The sequence below is a fragment of the Oncorhynchus clarkii genome, chromosome 5, assembly GCF_045791955.1.
Source record: "Oncorhynchus clarkii lewisi isolate Uvic-CL-2024 chromosome 5, UVic_Ocla_1.0, whole genome shotgun sequence".
Classification (NCBI taxonomy): Eukaryota; Metazoa; Chordata; class Actinopteri; order Salmoniformes; family Salmonidae; genus Oncorhynchus; species Oncorhynchus clarkii.
Window position 1 is genome coordinate 57,274,856 of NC_092151.1, and position 22,455 is coordinate 57,297,310.

General features: G+C 43.5%; 1 protein-coding gene and 1 pseudogene across 5 annotated transcripts; one reads left to right on the top strand and one right to left on the bottom strand.

Annotated features, from left to right (window-relative positions):
- Nucleotides 1–284: 284 nt before the first annotated feature.
- On the top strand, nucleotides 285–7,698 carry LOC139409720 (probable ATP-dependent RNA helicase DDX49; annotated as a pseudogene).
- Nucleotides 4,343–22,424, bottom strand: LOC139409061 (regulator of nonsense transcripts 1-like). Of its 5 annotated transcripts, none has more exons than XR_011634358.1 (24): nucleotides 22,053–22,408; nucleotides 21,261–21,400; nucleotides 21,021–21,110; nucleotides 20,759–20,926; nucleotides 20,195–20,375; nucleotides 19,751–19,912; nucleotides 18,607–18,694; nucleotides 18,273–18,371; nucleotides 17,538–17,661; nucleotides 17,121–17,280; nucleotides 16,730–16,848; nucleotides 16,354–16,518; nucleotides 15,131–15,245; nucleotides 14,787–14,930; nucleotides 14,422–14,635; nucleotides 13,855–13,972; nucleotides 13,569–13,725; nucleotides 13,160–13,302; nucleotides 12,505–12,679; nucleotides 12,167–12,248; nucleotides 10,498–10,659; nucleotides 9,992–10,218; nucleotides 8,170–9,124; nucleotides 4,343–8,037 (listed from the first exon to the last, which is right to left on the bottom strand). XR_011634358.1 is itself a non-coding variant. In XM_071153732.1 (24 exons), the coding sequence occupies exons 1-23, from the start codon at nucleotides 22,221–22,223 to the stop codon at nucleotides 8,173–8,175; spliced, it is 3,309 nt and encodes a 1,102-aa protein (XP_071009833.1). In that variant the 5' UTR covers nucleotides 22,224–22,424; the 3' UTR covers nucleotides 4,406–8,037; nucleotides 8,170–8,172. The 5 variants fall into 5 exon arrangements, 4 of the variants coding, with proteins under 4 accessions (XP_071009833.1, XP_071009831.1, XP_071009835.1 ...); XM_071153732.1 differs by having other exon boundaries at nucleotides 4,406–8,037; nucleotides 8,170–8,292; nucleotides 17,538–17,646; nucleotides 22,053–22,424; XM_071153730.1 differs by having other exon boundaries at nucleotides 4,406–8,037; nucleotides 8,170–8,292; nucleotides 22,053–22,424.
- Nucleotides 22,425–22,455: the final 31 nt, after the last annotated feature.

Consider the following 22,455-nt stretch of genomic DNA (forward strand, 5'->3'; position numbering starts at 1 on the left):
CACTAACCACTAGGCTACCTACCCCCCAGTCTCAAATCTCTGGAAGACTGAAACAGGGTTCCCTCAAGAATTTCCCTGTATTTAGCGCCATCCATCATTTCTTAAATTTTGACCAGTATCCCAGTCCCTGCGGATGAAAAACATACCAACAGCATGCTGTTGCCACCACCATGCTTCACTGTGGGGATGATGTTCTCAGGATGATGAGAAGTGTTGGGTTTGCGCCAGACATAGCGTTTTCCTTGATGGCCAAAAAACATCTGACCAGACGTGGTCAGGCTAGAATGAATGGGCGAATTCGAGCGTATCCAATGACCAATTCTGTCATCCATTGAAGAAGTATAGTGACATCAACAAAATGCGCCAATTTTACGATACCAAGAGTATGATTTTCTGGCAGTTCAGATGATAATTCTGAACACAAAATAAAGTATATTCTATATAATTGTCATCTGGAACTTTGTAAAATGTTGGATTTCTCCTCTCTCGGGCTGTCAGATTGGTTGATTCAACAATGTAAACCAAATCAGAAATTATCTGATGACCCATATGGCATATTTTGTTTGGTGCTCACACCTACCATGTTGGGCATCTTCGGATAATTTAAGTATAAATTCTAGAGCAATAATTGACCAAAATGTCATTTAAAAGGCATATCGTCTGGAAAACAACAATGTAATATAATGGTCAATGTTGTGTAATGTTTAAACTTGTGTCCTTTGCAGGGAATTGGCCTACCAGATTGCCAAACAGTTCAGAGTCCTGGGAAAACCAATGGGCTTGCGGGACCGCATCATTGTTGGTGGAATGAGTAATCTCGATTACCAATGACATTGCCTCTTATTGCATTGTTATTAATTTGTCCAGCATAATGTTCAGGTGATGTTCCATACACATATGATCACATAGACCTTGGAACTCTCCATGAAGCCCCACGTCGTTGTAGCCACTCCAGGAAGACCACATTCGGATCTCCAACACATTCAGCATCAAGAAGATCCAGTTTCTGGTAAAACAAAGATTTAAAAAATATTGTTTCTTCCACAAAGGCCATGTTTGAGGATGTCTAGGTGAGGATTTCACTGATAACCAAAACAGTGTGTCATGAACAACCTTTATTTCCTCGGGTGCTCAGCATAACCCCCACCCAGTTGAAATTCAACTCTCCTTGCATTCAATGATGACGCGGGTAAACAACCCGAGCTCAGACTGTAGCTTTGTATTCATTAATGGGTTACAGGACAGGTTAAAAGCACATTTAACACGCGTCATAATAAGTAACATTAATTTGGACAATGTACACAGAATTAAGACACTAGTTACCTTTTTCACAGAAACAACATTTTGCCAACCTCGCAAAGTTCAAGTTCAGTGTCTTCAAAATCCCGATTGCAACTGATGTAGCTTCCAGATAAGAAAGCTCAGTGTTCACCGTTAGTGTGTATAATCAGACCAAAAAAAAACATTTCTCAATATATGGAAAGGTTAAACCATTGTGAATCTCATTATGTAGGGCCTGGATATCCCAACAGTCCAGGTTGTCATCAACCACAACATGCCAGGTCTGCCCAAGATCTACATTCACAAGAGTCGGCCGAACTGCCAGAGCAGGTAACATTCCTCCGGTATCTGTCTGTTATCACACAGGCCGTTACTGTAGACTTAAAACACAATCCACTTTTCTCTGATATGTCTACAGAAAGGCATGGTGTCTCGATCATACTGGTGACACAGTATGACATCCACTTGGTTTATTCCATCGAGGGGAAGATCAGTTAAGTCTACATTTCCTACAAGGAAAAGTATAGATTGCACATAGTTGATTTAGTATTGCTTGCTACCCTTTCCAATTCAGACATTCCCATTAGCGCAATATCACCACTTAGGATATGATCTTGGGGCGGAAAGCTAGATTATTTGTTTTGCTTTCTCATTTGTCCAGAGACCAAACTGAAGGAGTATCCTGTTGAAAACCCTGACTCAAATCAACGTGGCCAGACGCTAGTGTGAAATTGTATGAACACATTCTGTTTATATAGACATTTCCCCTCGTGAACATGTGGCTGTTGGATAACATGAGCTCATATTACAGCTGTGACTTCTCACCATTCCTTTCGTGTTGCAGAAACCTGAGTCAGCAGATGTTCACTCGAAAAAGGAGACCAACTAGAGAATATGATTGGAGGGGAAAGTAAGTATACACACTCACCATGAGCCAAAACACCATGAACAGACTTACATTTTTTGCTGTCATAAGGGTTCTAGCCGATTTTTCCCGACATTCCAACTACTATCCTGTCAGAGGATCCTGGAAAGAAAGGCTGAACTGGATAAGATAAGGGGTGAGAAGAAGTTGTTCAGGGAGAAGGCGCATGAAACCATTCAGAAGACGCAACATGGGATTCAGAAAAATAAACTGATGAAGCAAAAATTCAAAAAAAGGCAGAGAAGTCCATATAATGCAACACTGTACATACAAATACATTTTAACTCTGTTTTTCACAATTCCTGACATTTAATCCTAGTAAAAATGCTCGGTCTTAGGTCAGTTAGGATCACCACTTTATTTTAAGAATGTGAAATATCAGTATAATAGTAGAGATAATGATTTATTTCAGCTTTTATTTCTTTCATCACATTCCCAGTGGGTCAGAAGTTTACATACACTCAATTAGTATTTGGTAGCATTTAACTTGGGTCAAACGTTTCGGGTAGCCATCCACAAGCTTCTCACAATAAGTTGGGTGAATTTTGGCCCATTCCTCCTGACAGAGCTGGTGTAACTGAGTCAGGTTTGTAGGCCTCCTTGCTTTTTCAGTTATGCCCACAAAGTTTCTATGGGATTGAGGTCAGGGCTTTGTGATGGCAGCTCCAATACATTTACTTTGTTGTCCTTAAGTCATTTTGCCACAACTTTGGAAGTATGCTTGGGGTTATTGTCCATTTGGAAGACCCATTTGTGACTTCCTGACTGATGTCTTGAGATGTTGCTTCAATATATCCACATCATTTTCTTTTCTCATGATGCCATCTATTTTGTGAAGTGCACCAGCCCCTCCTGTAGCAAAGCACCCCCACAACATGATGCTGCCACCCCCGTGCTTCATGGATGGGATGGTGGTCTTCGGCTTGCGAGCCTCCCCCTTTTTCCTCCAAACATAACAATGGTCATTATGGCCAAACAGTTCTATTTTTCTTTCGAGGACATTTCTCCAAAAAGTACAATCTTTGTCCCCATGTGCAGTTGCAAACTGTAGTCAGGCTTTTTTTAAAGGTGGTTTTGGAGCAGTGGCTTCTTCCTTGCTGAGCGGCCTTTCAGGTTTTGTCGATATAGGCCTAGTTTTATTGTGGTTATAGATACCTTTGTACCCGTTTCCTCCAGCATCTTCACAAGGTCCTTTGCTGTTGTTCTGGGATTGATTTGCACTTTTCGCACCAAAGTACGTTCATCTCTAGGAGACACTCTCCTTCCTGAGCGGTATGACGGCTGCGTGGTCCCATAGTGTTTAGACTTACGTACTATTGTTTGTACAGATGAACGTGGTACCTTCAGGCATTTGGAAATTGCGCCCAAAGATGAACCAGACTTGTGGTCTACAATTTGTTTTCTGGGGTATTGGCTGATTCCTTTTGATTTTCCCATGATGTCAAGCAAAGAGGCACTGAGTTTGAAGGTAGGCCTTGAAATACAGCCACAGGTACACCTCCAATTGACTAAAACTATGTAAATTAGCCTATGAGAAGCTTCTAAAGCCATGACACCATTTTCTGGAATTTTCCAAGCTGTTTAAAAGGCACAGTCAATTTAGTGTATGTAAACTTCTGACCCACTGGAATTGAGATACAGTGAATTATAAGTGAAATAATCTGTGTAAACAATTGTTGTGTCATGCACAAAGTAGATGTCCTAACCGACTTGCCAAAACCATTGTTAACAAGACATTTGTGGAGTGGTTGAAAAACTGGTTTTAATGACTCCAACCTAAGTGCATGTAAACTTCCGACTTCAACTGTATAACAAGACCAGTTGCCCATTATTGCGCCGAGTTCAGGTGCAACATGTTTCATAATCTGTAAATGCCAAATAAATGGCAAAATCACTTTCTCAATCCTCAAACCCGTTGACATATAAGCAACCTTTGCTTCTGTTTCACAAGAGAGGAATCATCAGGCAAAATGTCTCGATTAATCTTCACTGCAACTAAACTACTAATTCCTGCAAATCCAGTGCAGTTTTTCCATAGTGAGAATCCAAAAGCTGGGAAGAAGGAAGGCATACATTACCATATTACCATTACCGTAAAAAAAAATGTGTTCTTATCCATTGATTCCTGCAGTATAGTTTGGTAATATACTTTTAATACATTTCTAGTTAGCCGTGCTGGCCATGTAACAGATGACAAACTTTGATAGCAGGATTGCTGTATTTCATTTCAACATAAGTATAATGTCACCATCCTAGTAAAAAGTATAAGTATACAAGTAACATAATCAACATGGAAAAAATGCATAATGTTGATCAAAAAATACCATTTTTTAAGCATTTCTTCAACCACGACTAGCTATTTGACAGCAAGATTGTCATACAATGTGTTTTGGATTGACATTCAAAGTCAGGTGACGACAAAGAAAAAGAAAAGAGGACAATGCAGGTGGTGAGCTAAAATGAATACATTCTCAATTTGGTGCTCGAAGCATCCAAATGACATTCCTAAAAACTGATAGAGGACTCCTCAAATAGAAAAGGATTCCTCAATATAAAACAGTCCCATGGACAGTTTATTTAAATGATTGATTTAAAACTTAATTTATTTTATTTAATCACCCTTTGTCATCAGATAACAAATTAAACAGTATAGTGTGGTTTAAGTCTCATTTTGCTGTTCACAACCTCACCCCTGGCAGGCAAATCATGCAAAAAAGAAAATACTGGGGGGAAATTACAATTCACAGAGGGGTAAGAATGGAGGGTTTGGGAGCCATAGGAATTTGGAGCAAACAGATGGGCGAACTATAGGGAAGCCAAAAATGTAAAACACTCATAAAATAGAAGTTACAAAAGGAAGGCCATTCTACCAACCTGGTTTAGTGGAAACTCCTAAGAGAAGGAAGATGGCTTAAACCAGTTCGTACATTCAGTAACCATTCAGAAACACTGACTCAGGTTCAAGTAACGACTCTGTGGGTTTCAATGTCACAACATACTGGTCACATTCAGCGATTCTTTCTATGAAGTTGGTATATGCTGACTTAGGTTGCGTTCACCTGCATTCATGTTTGTGCTTCTTTATATCTGCAAATAACCAAAAGGAAGTTAAGGGTACTGATTCGGATGCATTCATTCTTTTTAATGTGATAAATCACCGTCACCTTGTATGAAAATCAGTACCAGTGGTAATTTTACTGATTTTGTGTAACTGGTGTGAAATTGTTTCAAATACTTTGGATTTGACAACTTAATTCTAGTCATGTAGCTAACATTCTGTACGCACGACTGCATTTCACAGGGGAAGAGTCACATTCAAATTTGAACGCCAATTGACTCTCCATACTAAATAACCAGATTCGGGGGATGCATCTTCAAGCCTTATCCTTCTTCCAGCCACCATCCTAGTCTATTCCTTAACTGTTACACTACATGACCAAAAGTATGTGGACACCTGCACATCGAACATCTCATTCCAAAATCATGGGCAATAATATGGAGCCCCTTTGCTGCTATAACAGCACTAGATGTTGGAACATTGCTGCGGGGACTTGCTTCCATTCAGCCACAAGAGCATTAGTGAGGTCGGGCAACTAGGCCTGGCTCGCAGTTGGCGTTCTAATTCATCCCAAAAGACAAACCATTTCTGTATGGACCTCACTTTGTGCCTGCATTGGCAGGCTGAAACAGGAAAGATCTTTCCCAAAACTTTTGCCACAAAGTTGGAAGCACAGAATCGTCTAGAATCTCATTGTATGCTGTGGCGTTACTATTTCCGTTCATTGGAACTAAGGGGCCTAGCACGAACCATGAAAAATAGCTCCAGACAATTATTCCTCCTTCACCAAACTTTACAGTTGGCACTATTCATTCGGGCAGGTAGTGTTCTCCTGGCATCCACCAAACCCAGATTAATCCGTCCGACTGCCAGATGAGGAAGCGTGATTTATCACTGCAGAAAACGCATTTCCACTGCTCCAGAGTCCAATGGTGGCGAGCTTTACACCACTCCAACCGACACTTAACATTGCGCATGGTGATCTTCGGTTTGTGTGTAGCTACTCGGCCAAGGAAAGCCATTTCATGAAGCTCCCGATGAACAGTTATTGTGTTGAAGTTGCTTCCAGAAGTAGTTTGAAACTCGATAGTGAGTGTTGCGAGGACAGACGATTATTACGTGCTACGGTCCCATTCTGTGAGCTTGTGTGGCCTACCACATCGCGGGTGAGCCATTGTTGCTCCTAGACATTTCCACTTCACAATACCAGCACTTAAAGTTGACCTGGACAGCTCTAGCAGGGCAGAAACCGACTTGTTGGAAAAGTGACATCCTATGACGTTGCCATTTTGAAAGTCACTGAGCTCTTCAGTACGGGCCATTCTACTGCCAATGTTTGTCTATGGAGATTTCATGGCTGTGTGCTCGACTGTATACACCTGTCAGCAACGGGTGTATCTGAAATACCTGAATCCACTCATTTGAAGATGTGTCCACATACTTTCGTCCATGTAGCGTATTTCACACCTAGCCACCTGCAACTTCAATAGTAACACAAAAGTGTGTAGACTATAGTGGAAATCAGTTTCCATTAATAGCTCAGTGTTCATGCAGATGGATCTTACATCCACAAGGAATTCCCCCAAGTAAAGCATTCATTCAAAGCCGCTGCCCATCGAAGCATAAAAACATTTAAAACATAGAATATTATCCGCTGAACATCACAGCGGGTGACATCTCATGTAACCCCCCCTATTTCAAAAGATCAAAAAAGCCTTTGCTACAACTTCAAATAATATTGAGTCAATATTCTTCAATGCTGGTCATTTTTCTATTAAATCTTTTTTGCCTTTTGCGCTCTGCAATAAGGTACTTCAAAAACAAATAGTCTCATGATTAAAGATCTCTTGGATCCAGAGCTCACCACTTCAGAAACCTTCCTCTGATATCCCCATGCCACTCAACTCCACCAGACTTCTAGTTAACCACCTGTTTCTGAAAAGACCTGTTGAAAAAGCCAAATGGTTCCGAAGGCCATCAAAGGCATTTCAATTCAAAGTTCTTTATTATCAGACTTTAGCGGAGAAAACTTTTCAACTCAAAGTTGAACGACGATGTGAACTGCCACTGTTCCTCTTGGAGACTGTTCCTCTTGGAGACGGTTCCTCTTGGAGACGGTTCCTCTTGGAGACGGTTCCTCTTGGAGACGGTTCCTCTTGGAGACGGTTCCTCTTGCGGTCATTTGATGAGAATTCAGGTCTGAGAGTTGAGATCAACACCGCAAGTGATCAACATTGAGGTGACGATTTCCTATGTTGCCTGCTTGAAGTGTTCCACACCCTCCCCCCTCTACTTTCTTGTTATCCGCTTTCGAGAGTTAGTGGAAAGTGCTCCCCCAGCCAAGTTGCTTGAGAACTTGTCTTTCTTTCTCTGTTAGCTGATCAAAGAGCAAGGTCCTCTGGATAACTGGTCATTCTCTCAGACAGAGGTGTGAGGTTAGAATGGGAGGTGGGAAAAGGGTTGTGGAGGGAGGGAGTTGTTCCTCGTTTCGTCTTCCTCACGACAGCTCGACCACTGGCCACCGTCTTCCTCTCGCTTTCGTTCCCATGTGCCGGCAGTGGTCCCTCACTCCCACACGTTCTCTCTTCCTGGCCGTCCGTTTTTTCTACCACTTTCTCTCTCGCGATTGGTTGGTTTCTCTCTCCCGTTGATTTCACACGGTGGTGCTTCAGTTGTAGAGGAAAACAGGTATCCATTTTTTGTTTTTATTATTACCCAGATTAAAATGCTGATGAACTAAGCTCAGCTCAAGCCTAGCTCCTCTTCCAACAACCTGAGAAAAGGAAACAATAAGGATATTCAAAATGGCTTCCGCCAACACGATTATTGGTCTGTACAGTGGAGGTCAAATCAATAACACTTCTTGATGACTCTAGTACCGTGGGAATGGGAATAGTTATCTTACACTCTAGTACTGTGACAGTCCAGTCACTCCACCATGTTGGTATGCACGTTCACCCTGGTAAGTCGAATCCTGCGACAGAGCCACGTCGATCTGGGACTTGAACTCGTCACCTAAATAACTGTCCTGTTAAAACAGAAGGAGAAACACCCAATTACATCCAAAACATAATTCGTCCAACTAATGTTTCCTTCATTTTTTCAGCACTGAGCAAATTTCAGGTCTGCTGAGTACAAACTTGAACGTTGTGAAAACTCTTGTGCAACTTCCAGCGTGCGTTCACTGTGAACACTGAGGCTGTACCCAGTTTAAGTCAGTTTTATCAGTGGCCAAGTAGGCTACTGTGGCTTTTTGATCATAATGTAGGCCTACCAGAGTGGTCTACCATCAAAAACAATGGAGGAAATGCATCCCATAACATTTTAACATGGAAATAGCTGTTCTATCATTCAGCCTACAGTATCAGCCAGTGTGTGGTGTTCAATGTGGGCCTACATTCCATGAAACTTTAGAAAAGAACATGTATGTTGTGGTGTTTGATGCAAGAAACCACTTTACCAAATAAAATGCATTATTATTTCCATACCATTATTACAGAGAATCAGACAAATTATGCTACCCTCTGCCTATTTATTGGCTACTTAGCTTATTCAAGCCTGCCTCAAAATACAACACTGCCGGGCCTCCCGGGTGGCGCAGTGGTCTAAGGCACTGCGCCACCAGAGACTCTGGGTTCGAGCCCAGGCTCTGTCACAGCCGGCCTCGACCGGGCGGCGCACAATTGGCCTAGCGTCGTCCGGGTTAGGGAGGGTTTGGCTGGCAGGGATATATCCTTGTCTCATCGCGCACTAGCGACTCCTGTGACGGGCCGGGTGCAGTGCACACTGACCAGGTCGCTTGGTTGGGTTGTGTTTCGGAGGATGCATGGCTCTCAACCTTCGCCTCTCCCGAGTCCGTACTGGAATTGCAGTGATGAGACAATACAGTAACTACTAACAATTGGATACCATGAAACTGGGGAGAAAAAGGGGGTAAGAAAATATATATATATTTTCCTGACTCTCTTGTAGGAAGCAATCGCTGACTATAAATGACTATCTACTCACGACCGCTCATGCTGTAAACAGTCCAGTTCAAAGTAAATGGCACAGATCCATATATGGCAATTTATAATATTTGCATATAGGCCTACTGCAGCTCTGATTGGTAATGCCGCACGCTACAACAAAATCTCTTGTGTAGTTAGTTTTGCATTCTAAGTCTTGCATAGTTATTTTTGTTTTGGTATGTTGCATTAAAAGTGGCGCTGATTCGATCACAATTGCCACAGTAAAGGGAAACATAGTGTTAACAGGGAAAACTCTAAAAAGTTGAGTGAAGTTCAATCTCGTGCTTCCCTCCGTGGGACAATACTGTATTTCTTCTGCGCAGTCCCAGGGGAGCTGCGCAGCTGTCTCGAGGCTACTGCGCGCCCGCACGCAGCTTAAAGGGGACATTGCTTCCAACACATTTCCCTAAGAGTATCAGATGATGTCAGCAATATGAACCTCCACCCAGCAAATAAGAGGTGGCATTATTACCATATTGCTTACGTTATTACCATTCTGCTTCTTGCTTGGTTCAAGCAATATGTCAAAAACATTACATCTAACCAATGGGCAAGGTGAAGCTGTTATAATCTTTTACTTATACCCATCTAATCCTCTCAGATCTCCACAATCACATAAAGAGTAAGGTACAATTTGGGATTGGGCATAGGAGTACAAGGCCAGATTCTGATTTGGTATTAGGTAGTAAAGAGTGGAGTTTAGGCCGGTCTTGTTACCTGGGAAAGTTCAGGCTGGGAGAGGCCAGGCTGGCTCATCTGGGAGGGCTGACTCATGGTGATGTAGCCCTGGGTGAGTGGCCCCTGGGAGAAGGGCTGGGAAGATACGTCCTGGCTAGCCTGGCTGTTGTGCCCGTTGGCCTGCCCGCTGCTACCGTGGTTCCCCATGCCGCGGGGCCTCTGGCGCCCGCCACGCCCTGCTTTGCCCTTCAGCACCCCACCACGACCTGGGTGGCACAGAGAGAGTATGTTCCCGCTCACTTATCAAACACACGAAAAAACAATGAACATGCATTACAGACGAGAAATAGTAGGGGTACGAGGACATCTCCAAACCCCCATAACATAATATCACCAACAACAGTACCACATGAAGAATACTCTTGTGAGCAACACAGAGACTTCTGGTCATTTGGATAATGTCCAACTTCACAGGGCCAAATACAATATCCACCAGTCAATATATGAACAACTAATGAATAGTAGTTGTTTCGCTTCCTGCTCACCTGCAGCAGGGCCGTTGGCCTGGGCCAGGTAGCCTGGCGGAGGCATGGGGGGCACCACCAAGTTGAAGGGAATAGGCATGTTCATGGCCGCCATGTGGGCTGGCCCAGTCCCAATCATGCCGATCTGATCGTGGGTTTGGAAATACATGTTGGATGGACGCCCTGTAGAAAGAAACACACAGAAAACATGTCACAGTAGTGTGTGAGCGGTCTCGTTGCTGTAGGACGCGTTTGTTGCAATGCAATAAAGTCTGGTGCCACCTTACAGTTCTAGCAAGGCATTAGCCTACAGTACCTTCAGAAAGTATTCACAACCTTGACTTTCTCCCAAAAAACATTGTGTTACAGCCGGAATTTAAAATGCATTCGATTTAGATTTTGTCATCACTAGCCTACACACAATACCCCAAAGTGGAAGTTTTTTTTAAATAAAAAAATTCATAAAAAAATGAAAAGTTGTCAAGTCAACCCTTTTCTTATGACAAGCCTAAAAAAGTTCAGGAGTAAAAATGTGCTTAACAAGTTATATAATATAATAAACAAAAATATAAAATGCAACATGCAACAGTTTCAAAGATTTTACTGCGTTTTAAAAAATGTATTTAACTAGGCAAGTCAGTTAACATATGTTGGTCACAGACACCTTAAAAAAACAGGTAGGGGCATGGATCAGAAAACCAGTCAGTATCTGGTGTGACAACCATTTGCCTCATTTAGAGCGACACATCTCCTTCGCATAGAGTTGATTAGGCTGTTGATTGTGACCTGTGGAATGTTGTCCCTCTCCTCTTCATTGGCTGTGTGAAATTGCCTTTATTTAACTAGGCAAGTCAGTTAAGAACAAATTCTTATTTTACAATGCCTGCCTACCCCCACCAAAACCGGACAACGCTGTGCCAATTGTTTGGCGCCTTATGGGATTCCCGATCCCGGCCAGTTGTGATACAGCCCGGGATCGAAGCAGGGTCTGTAGTGATGCCTCTAGCACTTAGATGCAGTGCCTTAGACCGCTGCGCCACCGGGAGCCCCAAAAAATATAGGCGGGAACTGGAACTCGCTATCGTACACGTCGATCCAGAGCATCCCAAACATGCTCAAATGGGTGAAATGTCTGGTGAGTATGCAGGCCATGGAAGAACTGGGACATTTTCAGCTTCCCGGAATTGCATAGAGATCCTTGCGACATGGGGCCGTGCATTATCCTGCTGAAACAGGAGGTGACGGCAGTGGATGAATGGCCGACGATGGGACTCAGGATCTTGTCACGATATCTCTGTGCATTCAAATTGCCAAAAAATAAAATACAATTGTGTTCGTTGTCCGTAGCTTATGCCTGCCCATATCACAACCCCACCACGGGGCACTCGGTTCACAACATTGACATCAGCAAATAGATTTATTTTGTCGGGGACAGCCCTAATAATATATATGTTTTGGAATGTTCGTTCAAATAGGTGCAGGGTTTTTAATTTAGCTGTTTAAAAATAGGAGTCAGAGACATCATCATGGTTCAGAAGAGGGTGAGTAAAGAGCAAAACGTGAAGAGAGGAGTGTGAGCAGCAAATACGTTAGAAAAACAAATGTGTGTAAAATAACATGCCGAACGTGATCCGGAAAGTTAGGTTTGAGAAAGAGGCCACGGCCTTATATTAAACACTTTCCCACTAACCTGCGCTGCTGCGATCGTAGGCAGACCCAGGGATGAGGGCCTCACGGGCATCATACATGGCAGTGCTCATGAACCGGGCTCCCTGGAACACAGACAAGGGTTCAATACCCTCAAAAAACACAGTGGCACTGCTGTACTGTTGTCATAACATTGCTGTAAATGGCATTACATATTGGCCAAAGTGTTACTGAGGTAAAAGTGTTAAGTACTAATTTAAAAAAGGATATGAGGGGAATAGACTCATCATGGGTTCAATACCCACACTGAAAACATGTGCCAACTGTACACTCCAACACATCTAACATATAATGCGTGTTCATGCAAGTGTGATAACTCACAGGGTTGATGGCATTGACCAGCTTGCGGGGCCTGCTGAACTGCATCAGGCTCTCTCTCAGGTTGTTGAGGGGTCCCTCCACCAGAACCTTCTGCTCCTTGTAGTAGTTGAGAAGGTGGTTCCACAGAGGCTGCTTGGACAGGGCCTTTGGGTTGCCCACAATGATCACCCCATACCTGAAAATACACGTTACACACACACACACACACACACACACACACACACACACACACACACACACACACACACACACACACACACACACACACACACACACACACACACACACACACACACACACACACACACACACACACACACACACACACACACAGTGGGAGAAATCTAAGGACAAGGCAGTCTCAAACTGCATCATTTTGTCTACGGTGTCAAGGATGAATGTGGACAGGGATTCACATAGATTTTTTGATGACGCATTCCATACTGTTCCACTGAGGCTCATCACGATTCATCATCAAGGCTTCTAAACTACCATGACTTTGAACACAGACATCCTATGAAGTAACTATTGCTAGGATCCCATTGTCCATTCTATGTCTTTTATATGTAATTCTATGACTTTGTCCATACAGATTTGAAACTGTCCATCCAGAGAAGCTGTGGTGAGAATGAAGACTAATGGTCCAGATGCTTACTTGGCTCTTGTGAGGGCCACGTTGAGACGGCGCGGGTCATTGAGGAAGCCGATGCCCTGGTGCTCGTTGGCTCGTACGCACGAAAGGATGATAAAGTCCTTCTCCCTGCCCTGGAACGCGTCCACGCTGGCGATCTCAACCTCCTGATAGCAAGACAAGAGGATAGAACAGTGTTGTAACATTGGTCATCGAGACCTGTTGCATTTGGCATTGGTCAAATGGCAACAGGGATCGACAGGACTAGCAGCGCAATATTATTTTCAGATTTTATAAGTCTGCTACCATCTGCAGAACAATAACAAAGCAAATCGATATCACAAATCATGTTCTTGAGAAGACTTGCGACAACAAAAATATATTGAATTGTTTTTTTCCCAAGACAAGTGCAAGTTCAGCTATACTGCCGTACCTGGTAGAGTTTTGTATGGAGGGAACCACTGAACTGCATGTACTGCACCAGGTAGGACCTCTGGCCCTCGTAGGGGGTGATGATGCCTATCTGGTCAGGCTTGGCCCCAGCCTTCAGCAGCCTGGTTGTGATCTTCTCCACGTTGGCCGCCTCAGTTCTGGGGAGAGGAGTGTTTAAAATGGTTCCAGTCAAACTAAATGAAGAGACGCACTCTATGTGCATTTCAAAATAGCAATCAATTATGTTGATGCTTAGAGATGAACCTTGACAGGACTGTTAGCCGTACCTGTTCAGGTAGGACGTTCCAGAGCTGGCTATTTCCTCCTGGCCTTGAGTTACATAGAAGAACATGGGCTTGTCTGGCTGCGGCCACTGGAAGTCAAAGCCTTTCTTGATGCGGTCAGCTTCCCAGGATAAACAGAGAATTTGTCAACATGGTTAGTATGGGAATTGGTCTTCAATAATTCAGCGAGATTGTGAACAAACCTAAAATTGGCCATTTTATTCAACAGCAAATACGTGCCCAAAAGCAATATGCTTTGAGTTGCTGTCGATTTCAGAATGGCCTAACAAACTTCCACAGTAGAGTAAATGCTTTATACTCAGTGTATGAACACAAACACCGCTTGAATCCAAAGCAGATCTACACTGCTACTTCTAGATCTTCTAGGGGTGAACAAACACACTTTCTACAAAAACGTCACATGTTCTAGATGCAAGGCACCAGTACATTGCTGATAATAAGTGTGAATTATTTTGAAATGAAAACATTTTTTTTACATTTAATTTTTAACACATGACAATTCAAAAGCTATAATATGACCGAGAAGCCTGGTGAAAACGTCTAACTCACCAGCGGTGACTCCGTTCTGCAGGGAGCCCTCGTAGAAGATGTTGGAGGGGAAAGAGCTGAGGGCCGGGTGCATTCGGTACTGCACCTGCAGACGAATGGGCCTGATGCCCAGCACCACCAGACGCTCAAACAGAGACTGGGACAGGCCTGCTTTGGCTGCCTTCTTACACATCACTACTGGGCCCAGCTGGCAGTGGTCTCCCACCAGAATGAGCTGTGAAGGGGGGAATTAATGATGAAATGACAATCAATTAACCAAATATTCTCATGGGCTTTTACATTGTTTTCGTCTGGATTGAGTAAGTCACGGACAATTGACCTAGTTGAGCTGTTTATCTTGAACATAAATTGGTGTGTGGTTGTACCTGCTTGGCACCCAGGACCACAGGCACCATGCACTCTGGCTCGGTGGCCTGGGTGCTCTCATCAATCAAGATGGAGCGGAACTGCATCTTGGCCAGGCGTGGATCTCCTGCCCCCACACAGGTACAGCAGATCACATCCGCATTCTGCCGAGGGACAGAAGAGGAACAGTGGTTAACAGGTTAACAGTTGGTTTGAAATTGAAGGAACGGGGAACCCATATCATCTTCGCTAGGTCAAAAAAAAAAAATACATTCTACTTGACAGCACCTGCCATACTCTTCTCATAATACTGCTGTGACATATCGGGCGACAAAGGTGTAAGTGTTGTAAAAGTCCTCCTCACCGTGAGCAGCTCTCGCTCAGCGGTGCGCTTCAGGGCCCGGTAACGCTTCTCGTCAGCAGACGACAGCTCCCCGGTCTCATCCTTCAGCTGCTGCAGCTTCTGCAGCTCTGGCATACTGAGGGTCACACCAGACACAGAGCAGGCAAAGTGGGTTGAGTCATTAGTAGCCTTGTCGAGAACCTGGCTTCCCTAATCGGAAAACCTGGTGAAGTTAATGGCAGAAACTAGTTCCAAAGGGGTATAAAGCCGGAGTGAATCAGTGACGCCTCGCAACACCTCAAACCAATTAAATGCCTTGTTTGGGCGGAGCTCTGAAGGTGCCCACTAGACTAGTGTCGTAGGAGCAACGGTTCTCCATCTCATTTCAAACCGCGTATGCGGAGGCGATTCCTTGAGAGTTAAGGACACAAACCTGATCCTTGATTAGTGACATCAGATGAGAAACTACTATTACCATCGGTTTCTCCACTTTCAATAAATCAGACTGCCACACTAAACTATTACCACGGCCTGTAGGTAGATACGCCATAACTTCTCTTTTTTTTTTTTTTTGAATTCCGCTTTTTCTCTCCGGTTTTTCTTCTCCGGTTCTCTTCTATTTTCTGCGATGTTGCAAACTAGCATACGCAACAACTCTCTGCAAGTGTGGCCCCGGTCACATGTGAGAGTTACGGTTCTTGAAATTGAACATCCAATAAAATGTAGCCGCTGGAATCCATCCGACCAATCAAGCCATTTCAGATGATATAAAATTCTCCAGACCTCCAAATGAGGTGTGACAACAATGCGATTTGGAGGTATGGCTATGCAAAACTAAGTCTGTGGTTGCATTCCCCTGCTCAGAAGTTGCATGCATTAACCAATGTTTACGTGCCACGTCATCGACTGTGTCATCGACTTACAGATATGCCATGACAATGTGGTTAGCGGATAATTAAAATACTTATCCAGGCGTTTTAAGATTTGGCATGAGTAAGTAAAGCCTGAGCAGAGGAACACCCCCATTAGAAACACACAGAATTAGAGTTATTATATATATATCAATAGTTCTGTTGGAAGTGCTTAAAAAAATTCATCCTTCCCTTTCTGTAATTCTTTGATATTCAAAACAGGGATAATACACTGCTACAAGCATTAACATGAGTCATTACGAGAGCACTACTACATGTAAAATTATATTTCAGACAGTGCTAACAAAGACTTCATTTCCCAGCATGCCCCACCTGTCCATGTTGCGGATCTGGTTGTGCAGCGCCAGGAATGAGACGGGGGAGTCGATGGCCTCTCTGCTCTTAGCACACAGCCGGACCACCTTCAGACCTGACATGTGGATCTTCTCAGTCAGCTGGTCCACCGCGATGTTACTGGGAGCACACACCAGCACGGGTCTGCAGGAACCAAACACAACAGATGAACGCAGAAAGCTAGGGCAACGTGGAGATGCTTTTGATGTGCGTCGCTTCAGATTCTCGTTAAGTACGATGCACTTGCTGTAAGTCGTTCTAGATGAGAGCTTCCGCTTAACGGCTTGAATGTAAACTGCACACGAAAATGCTTTAAAAAAATACACATATGCATAGTGAGTGTAACCCATCTTACCCGTTGCCCTGCCTGGCGAGCTGGTACACTATGGTGGCAGAGGTGACAGTTTTCCCAGTGCCGGGGGGGCCTTGGATAAGACTGAGGGGTCTTTGCAGCACAGTCTTCACAGCATACACCTATTTTACACACACAAATCAAAACATTTATGAAAGCTGTGCAAAGAGCACATGGTAGTACGGGGAATTAACATCTAACTCCAAATGAAGTTCTTCGTGATTATAAGACGACGTTACTATAATACGGTTTCCCCATTATAAGAGGAAATTTCTCATTTTCTGTGATCATTCATCCACTAAAACGAATGGTTAAAAATGCAAACAAGTTCAGTTTCCGGAAGTCAGGTTGGGTCAGGTCAGTGAGGTGTTAAGAGTATGTGTGTGGGTCAGACCTGAGAGTGGTTGAGATCGGGCAGGCCCTGGGCAGTGAAGCGTTTGGGCAGCTGACACTTGATGATGACATCCTCCACCTCGTGGCCCAGCAGTTTGTGGTAGATGTAGCCTGACACGGACGTCTCGTCCACAGCAAAGGTCTTCAGGGCACTCTGCATTCTGGAACCCAGTGGAAACCAATGGGTTATGGTGGCGATAGAGAGTGACGTGATTAACAGCAATAATACCAGCTAGTACCTTCATATCATGTCTTATTCATTCAATTCTTCAATATACGTCAGGAGTTATGTTCGGGATAAATCATGTGAAACGCTGCCGAAGCTAAGGCATCAGTACTCTGGAAGTCACGTTTAAGAACACCAGAGCATCAACAACCAAAGTAGAACTGCTTAAATATTCAGATCGGCTTGTCACACCTGTCAAAGGAAGTGGACTTCCACACAAAATCCACCTGGTAGTCGTGGGTTGTTTCCACAGGTGCTCCGACACTGCTGCGCAATTCTATAGCAATCTCATCTCCATAGTCTTTCACAAAGGGTGCTAAGGAAATAAGTACAGCAAAATAGCCTTTCCTCCTTGTGGAATGTTAGAAAGAAAAAGACGTGTCCCCATCCCCTCCCCCACCCACTTGAACGGGGCTAATAGTAGGGAAGAAAAGCAAGGTCTACAGAACTGTAGATTTTCCCAAACATTAGCATATATCAGATACACTAGCCAGGTGCAAACTAGAGGGGCATTAACTAATGGGTGGGCTTCTCCTAAGGGAGTTCTATGGGGTATTGAACCCTTAATAATTTGGTTTAAATTAGGTAATTATCTCCCGATAAAATATGATTTATTTCTGCAAGCCTTTGAACATTGCAACCCAATAACGTGGCTAGTATCATTAGACTGATTACCTCACGTTTTGCATTGGTTACCAAGAACTAGTCTGCATTTGAGACATTGAGAATGTTCAGATTGGCTGATAAATTGAGACACAAAATTGCTTCTTTTTTTTCTGACCCCCACCATGGAAAAATAAAGATGGAGAGGTGGATCCTATTTGTTAAAAAGGGACCACTTTGAAAAGGTGGTCAGAAGGGTAGAGATGAGCAACCATTGAAGAATTAAAGTTTTTCTTCAGTAATGGTCTTTTAGTTAAAGGATACTGTCTGGGACTTTGATGACATGACCGATGCCTTTCCAAAGTGGGGCCAGGTCTCCTTTGTAGCGCAGACAAATCTCATCTCCCTGCATCAACCGCATGTCTGTACAAACCACCACAAACAGAGACACATCAGAAACACTTTGCTCAAAACTATATCACAAAATATACGAATTATGGTTCCAATGAGGCGGACAGAATACAATACCGTACACACACGGCACGACACAAAACGAACACACCACCAGGGATGCAGGTATGGGATGCGTGGGATGCAAGGGTTCTCTATGCACAGCAGAACAACCAGTATACAGAGAAAAGTCAATTGAAAGAATTACCACCTGAATCCGTCTTGGGCAAGGAGAAATAGGCAATCCGCTTTTTATTCAGCCCCAGGTCCCACCTGACCGTTATATTATCTTGGGTCTATGAAGAGTTCCAGATGAGAACAAGGGAAACAATAAATAGGACAAGTTAGTCGTCATACTGTTATTAGCTACATAAAAGAAAACTCATCCCCCTTGCTATGTTCAAGTACAATTTCCTTTTCTTTGAATATGCATCGTTCCCTGCACATGTTCACTGATTTGACAAATTTGGCCGGGTTATAGCAAGGTTTCCACCATTATGATTTTACCTCACACAAGACAGATAAAGTACTGCATGTAAACATTTAATAGAGTGGGTATGTTGTAGTAGGCAGTTGCACAGTAGACTCATGTGTGACGGACGTTTTGTTGCCTTAAAGGGGAGCTTATGGATGATATTGGGCACTATAAAATCAGATTTCATTTTTGATGAATTCTGTTTTTCCATGTTTCAGATTTCCTGCCGTTTTTCTGGTTTTCGCTCACTAAAACACACTTAAAAAAATATATATATTTAAAAAACTACTAAATTGGATGTTCCAAATCTACAACAACGCTTAAACTGCATCAGAAGACCCCTTTTTCTTTGGGGGAGAAAAAATAAAAAAATCTAAGAATTTTACATTTTTGGGTATAGATACCCTTAATTCAAGTGTGCACCAGCAAGAGACTTTGGTTTTTCTGTAGTACACATGTGAGTGCAGAGTTTGCTTTACAAATCACCACTGGATTGATGCAAATAATCATGATATCATTCTGCCAGGTAGGCATAGACTACTTTGCAATTGATATTTAATTGAAAAGGTTTTTGGGAAAGCCTTTCCATCTACCAGACAATAGTTATCATTAGCATCATCGCTATCAGCCACACAAAGTGGTAGACAAACGCGCACACACAGACAGGGGCATTCCCATACTGCCTCTTCAAAATGTTGAAGGTAAAAACTGAATCAACGCATGACTACAAAGTTCAATACATTTAGTCGGTTTCCTAATATGTTCAATACATTTTTGAATATTGTTTAATGTCTGCATTCCGTGACTCCATCCGGGTTCTCCACATCGCAGATTTTTAAAGGGACCTAACTATCTAAAGGGGATGTGGAGGCTATACCTGGGACTCTTTAAGCTTTTTGTCATAGTCGGCCTCCAGTTTGACAAGGGGGCCGAAGATGTTCTGGTACTGGTAGACATCCTCGTAGCGCAGCAGCACATGTTGAGGCTCCTCGTCTACACCGGGCTTCTCCAGATCCTCCAGAGTGGCTGTTGGATTGTCCTGAGACGAGAGGATGCACAGGTTCAAGTTTTCATGCACGTCCATATATGGTAACACTGACTGATTCCTCCTACAGCTACTGACAGGTGTTGGTAGGGACTGTCCCTGCCTAGTTTTGTTGCCCTTCTGCCCCAAAAGAGGCCTTGATTTGTTGAATGAACCCCCCCCCCCCCCCCAGTATGTTTGATGCTGTGGTGTTTCATGGTTATTTATGAAGTTAAGATACGTGTACAGTGCATTGTCTACTTCATGGCCCTGTAAAAGGTTGAGTCAGCCCAGTACCTTCCAGAGCTCCTCTAGCTTGTTGATCTGTTGGGCGGTAATCTGGCGGGCCCGGAGCTGCTCCTGCTCCGAGGGGATCTTTACCAGCCAGGACAGGAAGCAGCGGTCCTGGATCAGCGGCTGCCACTGGGAGCTGTCCCAGTTTATGTCTTTCAGGCTGCTCTGACTGGCACATGGCTGCCTAAGAGCACAAACATTTGGATATAGTCACCATACACTTGCATTATCGAAAGTCTGTTCGACAGAAGATTGTGCTGATCTTTTGCCATAATAGGACATTCTCAAATCAAGTTTATAAGTCATATACACAGTTTATAGCAGGTATAAACGGTGCAGGGAAATGCTAAATTGCAAGTTCTTCGCTGCACCTTTTCAACCTGCTGTAAACGGTGTAAGTGACAAATAAGTGTTGATTTGATACTTACGTTTACATCACAGCCTCTATGGCAACACGTGTGTATACTGTCAAATCTATGGTAATAACACACACACAATCAATCTCTCTATCACACCACACACACAGCGTTGGCCATCATTCCCTCTTTTTCAGCACATTATACACACCTGCACAGCAGCACCACCACAGAGTCGGCCTTGGCGGGTATGAAGCCCAGGAGGAAGACGTTGCGACAGCCACAGTTGTAGCACTCCAGCACCGTCTCGCCCAGCGGCCCGTCTTTGTGCAGAGTCACCTCTTTGCATTTGGCTCTCACCAAGTGGTTTACGATGTGGCTGAACGAGAGCATGGAAGACGATCAACTTACATGCACACGCATGTTATGAATGCATTTTTTTTGTGTGGATATGATGCTGTCGTGATGCATACCTGCCAGATGTATTGCCACGTCCATTGCAGAACCACTTCTTGCTTGTGTTGCAGTACACCACACACGCAGGATCATGGATGCCACAGTAACTGAAAAAAGAAACATAGCAACAGGCCCTTTTATGACTTCTCGGTCATACGTATTTACTCATAATCGGGTGAAGCAGCACCGAAAGAAATAACAGAGTTATAATACGTTTATATTACAACAGTTATTATTTTACTTTATTTACAAACTACCTGCAGGCATGCAGTGGGAGGTCTTTAGTGTAATAGGTGTCCTCTTCATCCTCCTCAAAGTTCAACTCAGAGAGAATTTGGCTCGCCTTGGCAACATCATCAACCCCTCCATTGTGAAGCCCTTCATTAGGACCATTCACCTACAGATAGAGTATGGTTGAATTAAGACTGAACTATTGCTATGGCACTAGGTAACGTTAGAAACATATTTAATTTGCCACTACTATGAACGCATACAACTTTAAAAAAGGTAAAACAACACAAGCAAACTTTAAATTTGTGGACGAATTTTTTGGTTTGTAGTCAAACCACTTGATGAATACTTGGAACTGCTGCAGAACGTCGTTACCCACATCCGTACTGTTGTTGTTAGTTAGCAATTTTAGCATGACCAACATTTAGCACATGTTTTTGACCTTTAATTTTGGAGAGGAGGAAGTCAATGGGTGGCGATACGGTATTAGACAAGAAGCTAAGTTAGCTAACTAAAGCTACCTTACACTGTTAGCTATCACTAACTAACTTTGTAATATAGCCAGCCCAGTGACGTGTAAAAAGTGATTGATACATATAATGCTAGCTAGTTAGCAAACGAGTTAGCTAGTAAGCTAGCTAGTACGATAACTGGCTAACAACGCTTTATAATATTAGCTGGCTAGCTAACTGTTGATAGCGTAAGCAAACAGTCAACATTGTTGGTGGTGGCGAGCAAGCAAACTAACGCCTTAACGTTACTTGTTAGCTAGCGTGTTTGGCTAGCTAACGTTAACTGTTGACATGAAGAATAGAAACCTGATTGTCCAGCTGACTCTGGGTGTGGCCTTGAGTTTGTGTCTGGCTAGGTAGGGTAAAATCGGTAAACTCGTACTCCGAGCCCTGGGTATCTGCTCCAAGTAGCTCCGCTTCTTCGGTGTCCAGGAAGGTGAGCGTTTGAGAACTCGGCCCGTACGCTTCCACACTCATCTCGACACAAGTTGCGCGGACTAAACAGACTCCGATGCGGCGATGAATATGATCAAGATCTTCAGTGATATGTTTATCAATGCTGATATCTGTGATCACCGCTTCTGCTTCGAGTCTGATTTGAACATAAACAAAATTCTAACCGCACCAGAAATTAAACCGAAAACAACTCGAGGCGCCTGAACTCCAACACCAAACAGTGACGAACTTCCTAGCCACACAACGTGCAGAG

Coding starts and splice junctions, on each gene's coding strand:
- LOC139409061 (XM_071153730.1), bottom strand. CDS start 22,223: ATGAGTGTGGAAGCGTACGGGCCGAGTTCTCAAACGCTCACCTTCCTG. Junction 21,401..22,052: donor AGAGTCAGCTGGACAATCAG/GTTTCTATTCTT, acceptor CTCTATCTGTAG/GTGAATGGTCCTAATGAAGG. Junction 17,662..18,272: donor TGTCATCAAAGTCCCAGACA/GTATCCTTTAAC, acceptor TTATTTCCTTAG/CACCCTTTGTGAAAGACTAT.